Genomic DNA, 16,617 nt, shown 5'->3' on the forward strand with positions numbered 1-16,617 from the left:
TGTCTCTCAAAAGCATATATATGCATATACATAATACTATGCACATATTGATTTTCAATTTATACTAATTCACTGCACTGATAATTTATGCTTTGGGCACTTTTTGTATGTATGCTATATATCAAATTAAAAAGCTAAAAAAACTAAAAAAAAAAAAAAAAAGACTTCTTGTAGTTCTCTGCTTCCACTCTGAGCTCAGTGCCGGGGAAGATCAATACTTGATTCTAAAAAAGTTATTCTCCACAGGTCACAGATCCCATACCCAGACCCTGTGAGATCTCATAGTCTTCAGATTTGACCAGGGTGATCAGGGGAGAAGAAAGGCACTCATGATTTTTGATGCAACCTTTTCTATCCCAGTCCCAGTCATGGGACCTGGCTCTCAGGACCGGAGAAGTCAAAGGACCGTGTTGCTCATATAAGGAGATGTGGAAAATTCAGAAGCTCATTGGTGTTTTGAGCTTCAGAAAGTGGCAGATGCAGCCTCCGATAGTGCCTGAAATGGTGAGAGGTGTCGCTATTGGCTCTCAGGAGGGAGGGTGTAAGGGGTGGTCTATATAGACCCGGTCGGCACCCTGACGCCTCCTCACAGGCTGATCCTGCAGCTGGGACGGTGACCTTGAGAACGTGGGGGTCAGGATGGCTCTGGGCAGACGCCTCTCCCTGCGGGGACTCTGTGTCCTCCTCCTCGGCACCATGGTGGGTGGTCAAGGTAAGAGCTGCCCCTCTGTCCTGGGTCCACATCAGGCAGGAGTCTGGAGTTCTGGAGCTGAGCCTCAGTGTTTCTGACCAAAAAAGAACCATGCTGATGTGAATACTGGTCCCTCTCCTATGGGGGCGTCCACTGGTCATAGCGGCAGATTTTACAGAGCACTGAGGTTTTGTCTGGACTGAGCTGGGTCAGCCTGAGTCCCCTCCACAGTCTTTTGTCCTCAGGGAGCTTCTAGGGTCCCAGTGGCTCCCAGTGTGTGGAAGTCCAGCGACTGACCCCAGCGGGAACTCTGGGCTGTTCCCACACTCCACGTGCCTGGTGTGTGAGCACTGCCCCTGGGTCCCTGTGTTTCCTGTGTCTTCGCTCCTGTAGGCTCTGTGTTGTGTGTGTATATGTGTGTGTATGTGTGCAGGTGAGGAGTGTGTGAGGGTGTGTGTGTGTGAGTTGTATGTGATGAAGAGTATTGTGTTTGTGGAGAGTGTGAGGAGTATGCAAGTGATGTATTAAGGTGTGTGAGGAGTATGTGTGGTGAGTGAGGATGAGTGAGGAATGTGTGAGGAGTGTGTGAGGGTGTGTGAGGGTGTGTCTGTGTGTGGGGGGAGTGTGTGAGCCTGTGTGTGTGTGTGTGTGAGAGGGGAGGTGGAGCGTGTCTGAGTGAGAGGAACAGAGCTGCTGAGCAGGGACTGAGTCCGTTGGTCTGTGGAAGCACACAGGGTGTCCACAGGGCTGGGTGTCACGGCCGCCTGCATGTAACTGGATCAGAGATAATCGTGCACCTGCCTGCCTCTTTCTGGCTCCTCTCCCTCATCTCTCGGGCTCCCCTCTGCTTGTTGCCATGTCTGCCCAGCCACTGGGCTCTGTGAGAGGCTCTGCCTGCTTGCCTCACCTGTTCCCACCAGGTGTCCATAGGGAGCAGAGAAGCCCGCATCCAGGAGAGGGGACTTCTTGTCTGTTCTGTTCAGTTCAGTTCAGTCGCTCACTGGTGTCTGACTCTGTGATCCCATGGACCACAGCACGCCAGGCCTCCCTGTCCATCACCAACTCCCGGAGTCTACCCAAACTCATGTCCATTGAGTGGTGACGCCATCCAACCATCTCATCCTCTGTCGTCCCCTTCTCCTCCCATCTTCTCTCTTTCCCAGCTTCAGGGTCTTTTCTGATGTTTCAGCTCTTCACAGCAGGTGGCCAAAGTATTGGAGTTTAGCTTTCCACATCAGTCCTTCCAATGAATGACTTATCCCTCTGTTTGTAAATGTCAGTTGACGTGCAGCCCCACGTGTATAAGTTCCCAAGTCCCTGCCCCAGTCCCTGTGACTCATTTCTTGATGTGCTGGGGGCCTGGATGGTCCTTTGCCCTCCCAGGATCTGCTGTGACTCTGTAGGGAGCCCTTTCTCCGTGCCCTCTCCTGTCCCTCCCTGGAGCTGCTTTCCCCTGAGTGAGGGTGGAGAGTGTTACGAATCCTTCCTCATGGTCTGCAGGGTTTCTTTGGACAAATCTGCTGATGTCCTTATGGGAGTCCTCTTCGGTGACAGAATTTATTCTTCTTTTTAGACTTTTAGAATCTCTCTGTCTTTGCTTTTGGATGGTCTACTCTGTGCATCTTGGAGAAGGTTGTTTTGGCTTGAAATTTTGGGGTGACTTATTAGCTTCTTGAACTTAGATGTCCAGATCTTTCCCCAGGTTTGGAAATTCGCAGCCTGTCTTTCTTTCTGTTTTAATTATTTACTTTGGCTGTGCTAGGTCTCCTTGCTGCCCGCGGGCTTCTCTAGCTGCGGTGAGCAGGGGCTGCTCCTCGCTGCAGTGCACAGGCTTCTCACTGCAGGGGCTTCTCTTGGTGCAGAGCACAGGCTCTGGGTGCGCACGTTTCAGCAGCTGGGGCACGCTGGCGTAGCTGCTCTGCGGTTTGTGGGCATCTCCTAGACCAGGGATTGAACCCATGTCCCCTGCACTGGCAGGTGGATTCTTAACCACTACCCCACCAGGGAAGTCCTCAGCCCTTAATTCTTTTCTCCTTCACTTCTTCTGCTCTGACTCCGGTCCGTACATTGTTTCTCTTTATGGTGTCCACTGGCTTTCTATATTCCTTTCATTCTCTTTTGGCTCCTCTATTTGGATGATTTCAACTAATCTTGCCTTCTAACACATTGGTTCTTTTTTCTTTTTTTCCCTTGGTCAAGTCTGTTGTTGAGTCTCTGTGTTGAATTCTTCAGTTTGCTCATTGTATTGTGCATGTTAAGTTGCCTCAGTCATGTCTGACTCTTTGTGACCCTATGGACTGTAGCCCACCAGGCTCCTCTGTCCATAGCATTCTCCCGGCAAGCATACTGAAGTGGGTTGCCATGTACTCCTCCAGGGGATCTTCCGGACCCAGGGATTGAACCCAAGTCTCTTACATATCCTGCACTTGCAGACAGGTTCTTTACCACTAGCACCACCTGGGAAGCCCAGTCATTTATTATTCAGCTTCAAAATATCTGGTTGAAGAATTGAAGAAGTGAAAGTCACTCAGTCATGCTTGACTCTTTGTGACCCCATGGGTACGCAGTCCATGGAATTCTCCAGGCCTTACTGGAGTGGGTAGTCTTTCCCTTCTCCAGGGGGTGTTCCCCACCCAAGGATCAAACACAGGTTTCCAGCATTGCAGACTGATTCTTTACCAGCTGAGCCACAAGAAAAGACCAAGAGAAGACTGGAGTGGGGAGCCTGTTCCTTCTCCAGCAGATATTCCTGACCCAGGAATTGAACCAGGGTCTCCTGCATTACTGGTGGATTCTTTACCAACTGAACTATCAGAGAATAGCAAAATATCTGGTTAGTTCTTTTTTTTTTTTTTTAATAGAGTCTTCTGATGCTGGGACAGATTGAAGGTGGAGGAGAAGGGGACAACAGGAGGATGATATGCTTGCATGGCATCTCTGACTAAATGGATATGAGTCTGAGTAAACTCTGGGAGTTGGTGATGGATAGGGAGGCTGGCTGTACTGTAGTCCATGGGGTCTGAAAGAATCAGACACGACCTAGCAACTGAACTGAACTGAACTGAACACTGGTAATGTCTCCATCTATGATGTTCCTACTAATGAACTCCTTTTTTTATGCAGAAATCAGAGTCATCTTATGACTTAATCACTAAAGTGACATCTGATCACTTTCGTCAAATTCCATTAGTTAGATGTGTGTTACTAGGTACATTGGAGTGTGGAATTACACAAAGACATGAACACCAGATGGCAGGAATAACCAGGACATTTTAGGGCCTGTTACCCCAGTCCTCTGTTTCTGAGCTGGATGAGATGCTTCCTATGGACAGGGAAAGAGAAGGAGGATTCCACCTTGGTTCCCGGGCCATGAGCTGCAACTGAGATGGAGAAGCTGGGCCCTAGTAGCCTTGGGCACATCTACAGGGAGGGCAGCATCCAGATTCTCTAAAGGCCTGTCCTCGGTGGTGTCCCTGGAGCTGGTTCTACAGGCTCCTGAGAAATACTTGGTGCCTCCCTTCCTGCTCCGTGTTCAGTGATGGCACATTGGGAGCTTCGAGTTGGCCACGCTGGGAATGTTTATACCACAGAGGTCAGGAAATACTATATTCCATGCACTGTTTTGCTCCCCAGAGAGCTGTTTTAAATATTATACCACTCTAAGTCTCCTAAAATCTTTCCTGTTTTGTGTTTCTTTGCAGTACTGGAGCTGAGGCTGAAGGATGGAGCCCACCGCTGTGAGGGGAGAGTGGAAGTGAAGCACCAGGGAGAATGGGGCACAGTGGATGATCTGGAGTGGAGCTGGAAGGATGCATCTGTAGTGTGCAGACAGCTGGGGTGTGGAGCTGCTGTTGGTATTCCTCAAGATGCTTATTTTGGGCCAGGACTTGGCCCCATTTGGCTTTTGTATACTTTGTGTGAAGGGACAGAGTCAACTGTCAGTGAATGCAGGCATTCTAATATTAAAGACTATCGTAATGGAAGCTATTTCCATGACTGGGATGCTGAAGTAGTCTGCTCAGGTAAGTCCTGTCTGGTCTGTGTGGGGATCTCTAGCAGGAAAAGTCTCTGTCTTATCACCAGAATGACTCGAGATTACGGATAGAGCCTTTAGAACATGCTTTGGTGAAGGATCTTTGTGATGTGTCATAGGAGGCAGAGGTGAGGTCGAAAGTTTCATACAGATTCAGCTTCTGGGTTTGACCTCTGTGACACAGTCTGAGCATGGTAATTGTTCTGTATTCTTTGACACAGTAGGGTCAAAGGGTCAGTAGGGTGTGGCTACATTGTTGGTGGCGGCAGGGGGTGGGGGGTGTCATAGGAGAGTTGTAGGCAACAGGTTTATTATCCTCATTGGTCCTAAAAGTCAGAGCACTCCATCAGGTTGGTATGTGGGTGATGTGCCAATAGAACAGGCTCAACCAAGCAATGGTGACTCCAAAAGGGCATGTGAAGACCCATGAACAAGTGATAATACCCGAAGTCATGGTGCAGTTACACAGGAAAATGTGTGAGAGAAATTCAGTGGTGCATTTAAATGTCCTTAGGTCACAGTCAGAGGAGGCCAGAAGCAAGACTTGAGGCAGGGAAAATCATCACACTGATGTACCTGATGAATCGAGTGGGGAGCTCACACCACATTTGCAGGGATGTTGAGGGAGCAGGAAAATGCAGTCTTAAAGTTTACAACACAGCAGCTGAAGCACATCACGTATAAGAGGCAGTGAAGCTAGGAGTTCATGGGGTTCTCAAGGCAAGAATACTGAAGTGGTTTGCCTTTCCTTCTCCAGTGGACCATGTCTTGTCAGAACTCTCCACTAAGACCCGCCTGTCTTGAGTGGCCCTACATGACATGGCTCATAGTTTCATTGAGTTAGACAAGGCTGTGGTCTATGAACCATGAACTTCCAGATATTCAAACTGGATTTAGAAAAGGCAGAGGAACAAGAGGTCAAATTGCCAACATCCGTTCGATCACTGAAAATGCAAAAGAGTTCCAGAAAAACATCTACTTCTACTTTATTGACTATGCCAAAGCCTTTAACTGTGTGGATCACAACAAACTGGAAAATTCTTCAAGAGAGGGGAATACCAACCATCTGACCTTCATCCTGAGAAATCTGTATGTAGGTCAAGAAGCAACAGTTAGAACTGGACATGGAACAAAAGATTGGTTCCAAATCAGGGAAGGAGTACGTCAAGGCTGTATATTGTCAACCTGCTTATTTAACTTCTATGCAGAGTGCATCATGAGAAATGTTGGACAGGATGAAGCACAAGTTGGAATCAAGATTGTTGGAAGAAATATCAATAACCTTAGATGCAGATTACATCACACTTATGGCTGAAAGCAAAGAACTAAAGAGCCTCTTGATGATAGTGAAAGAGGAGAGAGAAAAAGTTGGCTTAAAACCCAACATTCAGAAACTAAGATCATAGCATCTGGTCCCATCACTTCCTGGCAAATAGATGGGGAAACAGTGGAAATAGTAACAGACTGTTTTTTCCTTTGGCTCCAAAATCACTGCAGATGGTGACTGCAGCCATGAAATTAAAAGACCCTTGCTCCTTGGAAGAAAAGCTATGACCAACCTAGACAACATATTAAAAAGCAGAGACATTTCTTGCCAACAAAGACCGGTCTATTCAAAGCTATGGTTTTTCCAGTAGTCCTGTATGGATGTGAGGGTTGGATTATAAAGAAAGCTGAACTCGAATAATCGATGCTTTTGAACTGTGGTTTGGAGAAGACTCTTGAGAGTCCCTTGGACTGCAAGGAGATCCAACCAATCCCTCCTAAAGGAATTCAGTGCTGAACATTCATTGGAAGGATTGACACTGAAGCTGAAACTCCAGTACTTTGGCCACCTGATGTGAAGAACCGACTCATAGGAAAAGACCCTGATGCTGGGAAAGATTGCAGGTGGGAGGAGAAAAGGATAACAGAGGATGAGGTGGTTGGGTGGCATCACTGACTGAATGGACATGAGTTAGAGAAAATCCTGGAAGTTGGTGATGGACAGGGAGGCCTGGCATGCTCTAGTCCATGGTGTTGCAAATAGTCAGACATGACTGAGGAACTGAACTCAACTGAATTGAAACTAAGGGGACCTGATGTGACTCCTAAGAATTACTCACTGCTATCTAAGTGTGTTTGACCTATGCCAAGGTGGATGCAGGAAAGACAGCAGTGAAACTAGGGTGTGAGTGGGTGCTCACAGTATCTGACAGAGATGCTTCTAGTTGTTATCACAATTGCAGATTGGATGTCCAGGTTATTAATCACATCAGAACAACTGGACTGGAGGAAGATATTGTCAGTTATCACAGTGAATTCCCTAAGGTAGAAGACTGGACTTAGGATAGTATCACCCCATGTAATGGGATGGTGGGACAGGAGAGCCCTGAAGACCTCTGCAGTAGGGCCTTAACAGCCACAGCCAATCAGCTCTTGGGTGTTTATGTACAGGAAGATCATTGGAAAGGTGATATTTTCTAATCTCACCTTCAGCAGATCTTTGATGATTCTAGTTGATGCCCTTAAGGAAACAATTCTTTTCCTTTTTAAAAAGTACTTTATTGTGGTATGTCTGACATACAAGACTGCTTGATAAGTATGCATTTGTGAAACCCCTACAGCACTTATGTTGTAAATCTATTCATCTCTTCAAAATGTTTTCTTCCATTCTCTTTATCATTCTTATTAAAAATAATTATTTTCAAGGTGAATTTGAATCTTAGTTAGAAACTTTTGTTTTAAACAAACCTGTTTTCTGGCATCTCAAGTAAGCTTCCTCATTGTCATAATGTCATAATCATGGTTCCAACTGAAGATAAATTTGTGGAAATACTACAGGTGTCTCTACCATATTTAGATAAATCAGCATCTGAGTGAAAATGGAGTGTGTGATGTTGAAACTTTGTGTGAAATTAGAAGCCCCAATGTTAAAATCCTAAGAATAATGATGTCTTGATATTAATTCCAGTTAAGATATACTTAGAAGTAGAGATTTGGAAGTGCTCTGATATTTAACAAAAGCCCGTCTAGTCAAGGCTACAGTTTTCCAGTGGCCATGTATGGATGTGAGAGTTGGACTGTGATGAAAGCAAAGCACCGAAGAGTTGTTGCTTTTGAACTGTGGTGTTGGAGAAGACTCTTGAGAGTCCCTTGGTCTGCAAGGAGATCCAACCAGTCCATTCTGAAGGAGATCAATCCTGGGTGTTCATTGGAAGGACTGATGCTAAAGCTGAAACTCCAGTACTTTGGCCACCTCATGTGAAGAGTTGACTCATTGGAAAAGACTCTGATGCTGGGAGGGATTGGGGGCAGGAGGAGAAGGGAATGACAGGATGAGATGGCTGGATGGCATCACCAACTCGATGGACGTGAGTTTGGGTGAACTCCAGGAGTTGGTGATGGACAGGGAGGCCTGGTGTGCTGTGATTCATGGGGTCGCAGAGTCGGACACAACTGAGTGACTGAACTGAACTGAACTGAACTAATATTTAAACCCTGATTGTGGTTTGTACACCCTCACTACCATTGCTCTAACTTAGACGCTCACATTTTTATGAACGGCTCCAGGTTCCTTCTATTTCTCTTTTTGTCACTAGTTTCCTGGTCTCTTTTTTCTGTATTTTCAGACATATTTTAATGATGTGAAGATAAGTCAAAGTGGTGATGATGTAGCAGAAAGAAGATTAGAATAGCATGTAAACAGAATAGAATAGCATCTTAATCAAAACTCTTGGAGTTTCTTCTGCTCAACCTTAGGAGTCAGGTATGGAAGAGAAATTTCAGCCTCAGTAATGGATTGCTGGAAGTGAAGTACCATGTTTAGGAGAAATCTAGAGTGGAAACAATGACCAGAGGAGAATGTAGAGAAGCTTGTTTGAAACAACGAGGAGATTTCATGGAGTTCAGGTGGAAGATCTGGGAGGGAACACACAAATTGTGAAGGACTGTGGTGCAAGCGTTCCAAGTTGCTTCAGCCCTGTCCTACTCTTTGTGATCCCATAAGTAAGTAAAGTCACCCAGTCGTGTCCGACTCTTTGTGACCCTGTGGACTGCAGCCCACCAGTCTCCTCAGTCCATGGGATTCTCCAGGCAAGAATATTGGAGTGGGTTGCCATGGACCATAGGATTCTCCAGAACACGAATACTGGAGTGGGTTGCCATTTCCTTCTCCAGGGGATCGTTCTCACCCAGGGATCAAACCTGGGTCTCCTGCATTGCAGGCAGAGTCTTGATTATCTTCTGAGCCACCAGGGACTACAGTACTGAAGTGCAGAATGGTGAGGGGATGAAGATGCAAGGATTGCAGGAGGGGAGGGTTGGAAAGATGCAGTCAACTCCTACATTCACCACGCCTCTGTGTTACACTTCCTCCCTGCCCTCATTCCTTCCCTCCCTCTCTTCCTTTATCTTGCTGTGGGAGTCATTTCTGAGCTCTGTGGAAGTGCTAGCATTTGTAGCTGGCAGTTTTCTTAGAGGAAAATTTTTATAATATGGATTCTGTTTATTTAACAAATAAGTTTACTCATATTTCTCTCTCTCTTTTTTTTTGTATCAGAAACAAGTAATGTGTTTTTAAGGACATGGCCCTTTTTACAAAAAATTTTCTAATTAGTAACACTGGTTCATATCTCATATCTTTACATGTTGGGAAGATCCACAATGATATTCCTCCTTTTGTTACTGGTGCTGTTAATGTGTTCCCTCCCTCTTTTTTCTTAATTGGTTTGCTAGAAGATGATCCATGTTAATGTTCTTTTTAAGAGAATCACTAATGGACTCTATTGATTTTCTTGGTGTATTTGCTTTCTTCTTAATTGATTTCTATGCTCAATTTTCATTCCTCTTTTTCAGTTATGATTGTGGTTGCTTTTGTAGATTCTTGAGGTGGAGTCTTGGGTCTTTTCCTTCTGTTCCTATTTTTATTCTAAAGTAATCATCAAGGAAGCATCAAGGTTCTAAATTTTCCTCTAAGCATCACTTTATTTTTAACCCACCAGTTTCAATACTATATAATTTCTTTTGTATTTTATTATCATAAAATGTTTCTTTTTCTCTGAATGAATTCTTTGTCTTATAGTCTGACTTTGTATGATATTAATTTAGATATTACATACAGTTTTCTCTGATTTGTGTTTGCATGGTATGTAATTTTTACCTCTTTAGTATGTTTCTGTGTTTATATTTAAACAGATATAAGTTTGTAGATAGTATATTGTTTTGTCTTATTTTATCTGGTCTGATTATCTTGTTTTTTATTTGGAGTACTTAAATTACTCACATTTAATGTAATTATTGACATAGTTGGGTTTAAGTGTACTTGCTTGCTATTTGTCAGAGAAGGCAATGGCAACCGACTCCAGTACTCTTGCCTGGAAAATCCCATGGACGGAGGAGCCTGGTAGGCTGCAGTCCATGGGTAGCTAAGAGTCAGACACCACTGTGCAAATTCACTTTCACTTTTCACTTTTATGCATTGGAGAAGGAAGTGGCAACCCACTCCAGTGTTCTTGCCTTGAGAATTCCAGGGACGGGGGAGCCTGGTGGGCTGCCAACTGTGGGGTCGCACAGAATCAGACATGACTGAAGTGACTTAGCAATAGCAGTAGCAGTTGCTATATATTATATCTTTGTTCTTATTTTAATCTTTGAGTATATTTTACCATTTTGATTTAAATACTGTATTGGTTTATTAATGGTGTCAGTTTTTTAGGTGATTATAATGTTTACTTTTTTAATTTTTAGAGTAATTTTATTTTTTGCTGGCTGGGTCTTCACTGCTGCACGGGCTTTTCCCTAGTTGCAGTGATCAGAGGCTCCCCTCTAGCTGCAGCATGAGGTTCTCATTGCAGTGGCCTCTCCTGCTGTGGAGCACAGGCTCTATGGGGCACAAGCTTCAGTAGTCGTGGGCCCTGGGCTCTGGAGCACAGGCTCGCTAGTTGTGGTGTACGCGCTTAGTGGCTCTGTGGTACGTGGGATTTTCCTAGACCACGGATTGAACCCACTCCTCCTGCATTGTCAGGTGGAGTCTTCACCACTGACCCACTGGGAAAGCCCAGTGTTGAATTATTAACCTTCAATTACATTTTACTTTGAAATATGATGTCGCAACATGCAATGTCAGTCACTATACTTTTCTTCCACGTCCCTGTTCTTGTCTTTGATGCTATCATTGTCATACATTCTATTTATAAATTTATTATGACTCTTATAGTTTGCTGCTAATATTTTTGCCTTAAATCTTCTAATAGAGAATCAACATTTAGCACAGTCTCTATAGCTTTGAGAGGATCCATGTTTTCATCTGCCGTCATCTCCCTTTAGCTTGAAGAACTTTCTGAGGCAGTTTTGTGTAGTGTGTGTCTGGTGGCCTCCAATTCTATCATCTCTCATTTACCTGAAATCATTTTAATTTTCATTCAGTTTTGAAAAGTATTTTCTTGTGTGATTCAATTTTAGGGTAATCCCAATACTTTAAATATGTTCTTACATTGTCATCTGGCTTTTATTGCCTCCAACAAAAATCAGTAAATAATACTTATCCTTTTGTTCCCTGTGTATAATGTGTCAAACTTCCCCGGCTGCTCTTAACATATTTTTTGTTTGTTTGTTTACCAATGAATTTCAGTAAATACATTGTCAAGTTTTCTGAGGATGGTTTCATTATCTTATTTGGGGTTTGTTTAGCTTTTTGGGTCAGTGGGTTTACAGTTTACAATAACTTTGGGAAAATGTCATTTATCTTTTCTTAATATTTTTCTGCACATCCCTTATTCTGAATCTCCAAATACACATATTTTATATATTTTGACATTATCCCACATGCCATTGAGTTTCCATTCGTATTTTTCTGCCGTTTTACTCTCTTTGGTTTAATTTAGATAGTCTCTACTGCTGTGTTTTACTTCCCAATTCTTTTATTCTGCAATGTCTGGTCTCTTATGTAATTAATCCAAATAATTGTTCATTCCAATACTATATTTTTCAGTTTCAGAAGTCTCATTTGTTCATTTTTCTTAGTTTTTCTCCCTGTTTATTTTTATGCTTCATTAAGTATATTGATATTAAGGGTTTAAGGATCTCTTCAGCCAATTCAATCATTTCTGTAATTACTGAAGCTGCTTTATTTTATTTTATTTTTTAATAAATTTATTTATTTTAATTGGAGGTTAATTACTTTACAGTATTGTATTGGTTTTGCCATACATCAACATGAATCCTCCACAGGTATACACATGTTCCCCATCCTGAACCCCTTTCCCTCCCCATACCATCCCCCTGGGTCGTCCCAGTGCACCAGCCCTGAGGATCCAGTATCAGGCATTGAACCTGGACTGGCAATTCATTTCTTATATGATATTATACATGTTTCAATGCCATTCTCCCAAATCATCCCAGCCTCTCCCTCTCCCACAGAGTCCAAAAGACTGTTCTATGCATTGGTGTCTCTTTTGCTGTCTGATTGTTTTTAAAAAATGTGTTATGGGTTACATTTCTCTATTTTGGAAATTCTAATAATTTTTTGGTTGGATGTTGGGCATCATTAAGCAGTCCTTTACCAGGAAGAACTTCAGAAGTGAATGATCAGAACACACCCAGAAATCAGGGAATTGTCCTTGATGAATTAGATAAAGTTTTTTCATTGGGTTATCTTCATTCAGTTCAAAATGTGTTCCTTTGATGACCAAATGATGAACTTTTATTTTGATTTTCCTCCTTTAGTTTCAAAACTTCCTTGATCCCACCTTGCATGCCAAATACCCCACCTACACCCTACTTCTTCAGCAGTAGCTATCCTTTCTGATTTTCTTTTCCATCCATCTGTATCTTTTAAAATGGCATTTGCTTGTCTGAAGTGGGAGAAATGAGAAAGGACAGCAGTTTAGGTGGCAGATGGGAGGAGCAGAGGGTGATGTGGTATGCTAACAACCTACTCAATGAGTGTTTCCCACAAATATTTGCATACGTATCCATACTGAGGCTTTTTCAACTTGGAACTCTCCAAATTATGGCTTGTTTGCTCATTTCCCCCTCCTTCTCCTTCTTCTTCCTTCTTTTTGGCAACATGCCATCTTCTTTTAGAATTGTAAAACATCCCTGAAAGAAATTAAAGACAATATGATCAATGGAAAGTCATTTTGTATTTCTGGCCTGCAAGAATTAGTATTGTTAAAATGCCTGTACTTCTCAAAGTGCTCTATAGATTTAATGCAATTCTTATCAAAACAGCATTCTTTATAGAAACAGGAAAACAATCTTAAAATATGAGTGTGTGGTTTAATTTTTATATATTCATGAATTCCTGTTTTCTGATCATTATTGAATTTTAGTTCCATTCCATTATGGTCATGTAAGATACTTGGAATTATTTTAATATTTTTGAATTTGTTAAGGTTTATTTGTAACCTAGTCTGGAGACTATTCCATGTGTGCTTGAGAAGAATGCATATTTTTCTGTGGTGGGAATTAGAACAATGATAGTATTAAAATCAATTATTATCAGCCCTTAGCATTTTCTATGAGACCTGTTTGAGAAAAAAAACCCTTTAATAGGAGACGATGTGGAAACTCAGCTATCCGGTAAACTCCCACTGAGAGCACACTCTCCCCCAGATTCTTTGGCAAATCCTAGGATTTCAAGAGAGATGGCTGGAACGAACTCTCTATGACTCTCTGAGTTTTCTTAACTCATTTTCCTTCCCACTGAGGTCACTGAAGGAATTCATGGAATTTTTTGGCATCAAAAAGTATCAGAAAGACAAGATGTGATGACATAAATGTGAATTAGTGACTGCGTCCATATTTCTTCTCTGGAGCTGTCACCCAACTACAGGTTGGCATGCCCTCATCGATCCAGCCTCAGGACTTTCCTTAACCTAAGTCACTTGAGGACTAGCTTCTGGGAGAGAAAACTGGTCAGAACATTAGCCCCACAAGTCACCTGAAAGCTTTCTAAGTTTGTCTGGATGCTACGTCTCTAATCTCATAGCCCACGTCCCTCTGGGTGGCTTCTGGTCTGCATATCTCTATGTTCACGTTTAACTGCTTGAATATTACACATTATCCTTGGATCTGTATGTAGGTCCTAGGCTGCTAAGTGAGAAATTCACTTCTCCAACCAATGCTAAAACACGTGTTCCCAGTATTCAGCCATTCCAATGATCTGAATTGGGCTCTGTACTTTCCAGGCTCCTAGACCAAGGAATTCACATTTCTAACCAGTCTCAAAGTGTATGTTCTTGGGATTCAACCATTCCAAACTGACCTTGTAAATCCTCCTGGATTTCTCCAGAAACCTGCTCATGAAAATTCAATTTGGACACTAACTGTCAAAGACTCTCTACATGCTCCACTCCTAAAATGAAAAACTTTCACTCCACTGCCTGTGACGTGTGGTTTTCAGTTGCCAAGTCGATACCACGAACACTGACTGGTTTTGTTGTTTCCTCTTAGGATTTGTGCGTCTGGCTGGAGGGGATGGACCCTGCTCAGGGCGAGTAGAAGTGTATTCTGGAGAAGCCTGGATCCCAGTGTCAGATGGAAACTTCACACTCCCCACTGCCCAGGTCATCTGTGCAGAGCTGGGGTGTGGCAAGGCTGTGTCTGTCCAGGGACATGAGCTCTTCAGAGAGTCTGATGGCCAGGTCTGGGGTGAAGAGTTCAGGTGTGAGGGGGAGGAGCCTGAGCTCCGGGTCTGCCCCAGAGTGTCCTGTCCAGGGGGCACTTGTCACCACAGTGGAGCTGCTCAGGTTGTCTGTTCAGGTGAGATGCAGGTCAGGCCTTTCACCTCTGTGAACACGCTGCTCAGGTGAGAAAGTCATGTGATTTTGCTGAAACTCTGTCTTCTTCTACCAGCATACTCAGAGGTCCGACTCATGATAAACGGCTCCTCTCAATGTGAGGGGCAGGTGGAGATGAACATTTCTGGACAATGGAGAGCGCTCTGTGCCTCCCACTGGAGTCTGGCCAATGCCAATGTTGTCTGTCGTCAGCTCGGCTGTGGAGTCGCCATCTCTACCCCCGGAGGACCACACTTGGCGGAAAGAGGTGATCGGATCCTAACAGCCCGATTTCACTGTTCAGGGGCAGAGTCCTTCCTGTGGAGTTGTCCTGTGACTGCCCTGGGAGGGCCTGACTGTTCCCATGGCAACACGGCCTCTGTGATCTGCTCAGGTAAGAGAGAGGGAGGGGCTACTGGTACTCAGGACGCTCCTGGGGTGAAATGTCTCCACGAGTAGAGAGTGAGATTAAACGGGCTTCAAAGTCAGAGATTTTGTGGTGAAATATGGATCTTCTCATTGTTCATTCATTTTTCAGGTCAGGGCAAGAAGTGTGAAGGGGAATAATATATTTTTAAGCCTCATTGTTGCTTACATGTAATCATAGAAAACAATGTAGGAGCAGTAAGTATAGAGCTCAGTATGAACCCCAGCCCAGAGCAGCAAAGAGAGTGTCCCCAGCACCACAGTCACTGTCGTCCCCAGTATCTGTGTCTTCCCTCCTCCACAGGGAAAAAAAGCGCTTACCTAGCTTCTACTAATATAGAGAGTTTCATCAGTGTTTGAACTTTATATAAAATAATGCAGTATGTTTCATCTTTTGTGTCAAATTTCGTAGACTCAAAATTATGTTTGGGATTCACACATGATGTTGTATATTGTAGCACTTTATTTATTAGAGTAGAGTATGCTTTGAATGATCACATGGCCATGTACTGATCCATTCTACTGACAGTATAAATCTGAGTTATTTCCAGTTCTTGACTATTACAAATATGATATTACAACTTACCATGACAATGTCTTTGGATGCAAATATGTGTTACTTATTTTCCATGTTTAACCCTTGATCTTTTATTTTCATTTTCTTAATCAAATGGTGTCCTTTGATGAACTCATTTCTTATGTAAATATAACTTACCAACATTTTTCTGTACATTTAATGCTTCTTATATTCTTTAAAGGAGAATGCAATGGCACCCCACTCCAGTATTTTTGCCTGGAAAATCCCATGGACGGAGGAGCCTGGTAGGCTGCAGTCCATGGGGTCGTTAAGAGTCGGAGACCACAGAGCGACTTCACTTTCACGCATTGGAGAAATGGCAACCCGCTCCAGTGTTCTTGCCTGGAGAATCCCAAGGATGCGGGAGCCTGGTGGGCTGCCATCTACTCGAAGATCATAAAAACATTCTCTAAGAGTATCTTATGGAAATTTTATTATATTTCTCTTGCATATTATTGTGCATTCCTTTTGGGATTGATATTTGTGTAAGATAAGTGTCAGGTTTCATCAGTTCAGTTCAGTTCAGTTCAGTCACTCAGTCATGTCCGACTCTTTGTGACCCCATGAATCGCAGCACACCAGGCCTCCCTGTCCATCACCAACACCTGGATTTCACTCAGAGTCACGTCCATCGAGTCAGTGATGTCATCCAGCCATCTCATCCTCAGTTGTCCCTTTCTCCTCCTGCCCCCAATCCCTCCCAGCATCAAAGTCTTTTCCAATGAGTCAACTCTTCGCATGAGGTGGCCAAAGTACTGGAGTTTCAGCTTTAGTATCATTCCTTCCAAAGAAATCACAGGGCTGATCTCCTTTAGAATGGACTGGTTGGATCTCCTTGCAGTCCAAGGGACTCTCAAGAGTCTTCTCCAACACCACACTTCAAAAGCATCAATTCTACAGTGCTCAGCTTTCTTCACAGTCCAACTCTCACATCCATACATGACCACAGGAAAAACCACAGCCTTGACTAGATGGACCTTAGTTGGCAAAGTAATGTCTCTGCTTTTTAATATGCTATCTAAGTTGCTCATAACTTTTCTTCCAAAGAATAAGCATCTTTTAATTTCATGACTGCAATCACCATCTGCAGTGATTTTGGAGCCCCAAAAAATAAGTCTGACACTGTTTC

At 43.4% G+C, this 16,617-nt stretch overlaps 1 protein-coding gene across 1 annotated transcript; it reads left to right on the forward strand.

Moving 5' to 3' along the window:
* Nucleotides 1-639: 639 nt before the first annotated feature.
* Nucleotides 640-14,879, forward strand: LOC102169471 (antigen WC1.1-like; the record flags this gene model as incomplete). The annotated part of the gene is made up of 4 exons (XM_018045263.1): nt 640-712; nt 4,393-4,713; nt 14,160-14,468; nt 14,562-14,879. Coding segments are annotated over exons 1-4 (1,021 nt in total), but the record flags the coding sequence as incomplete, so codon positions are not given.
* Between the last annotated feature and the right edge of the window lie 1,738 nt (nt 14,880-16,617).

This window comes from Capra hircus, unplaced genomic scaffold (genome assembly GCF_001704415.2).
Source record: "Capra hircus breed San Clemente unplaced genomic scaffold, ASM170441v1, whole genome shotgun sequence".
NCBI classification, from domain to species: domain Eukaryota; kingdom Metazoa; phylum Chordata; class Mammalia; order Artiodactyla; family Bovidae; genus Capra; species Capra hircus.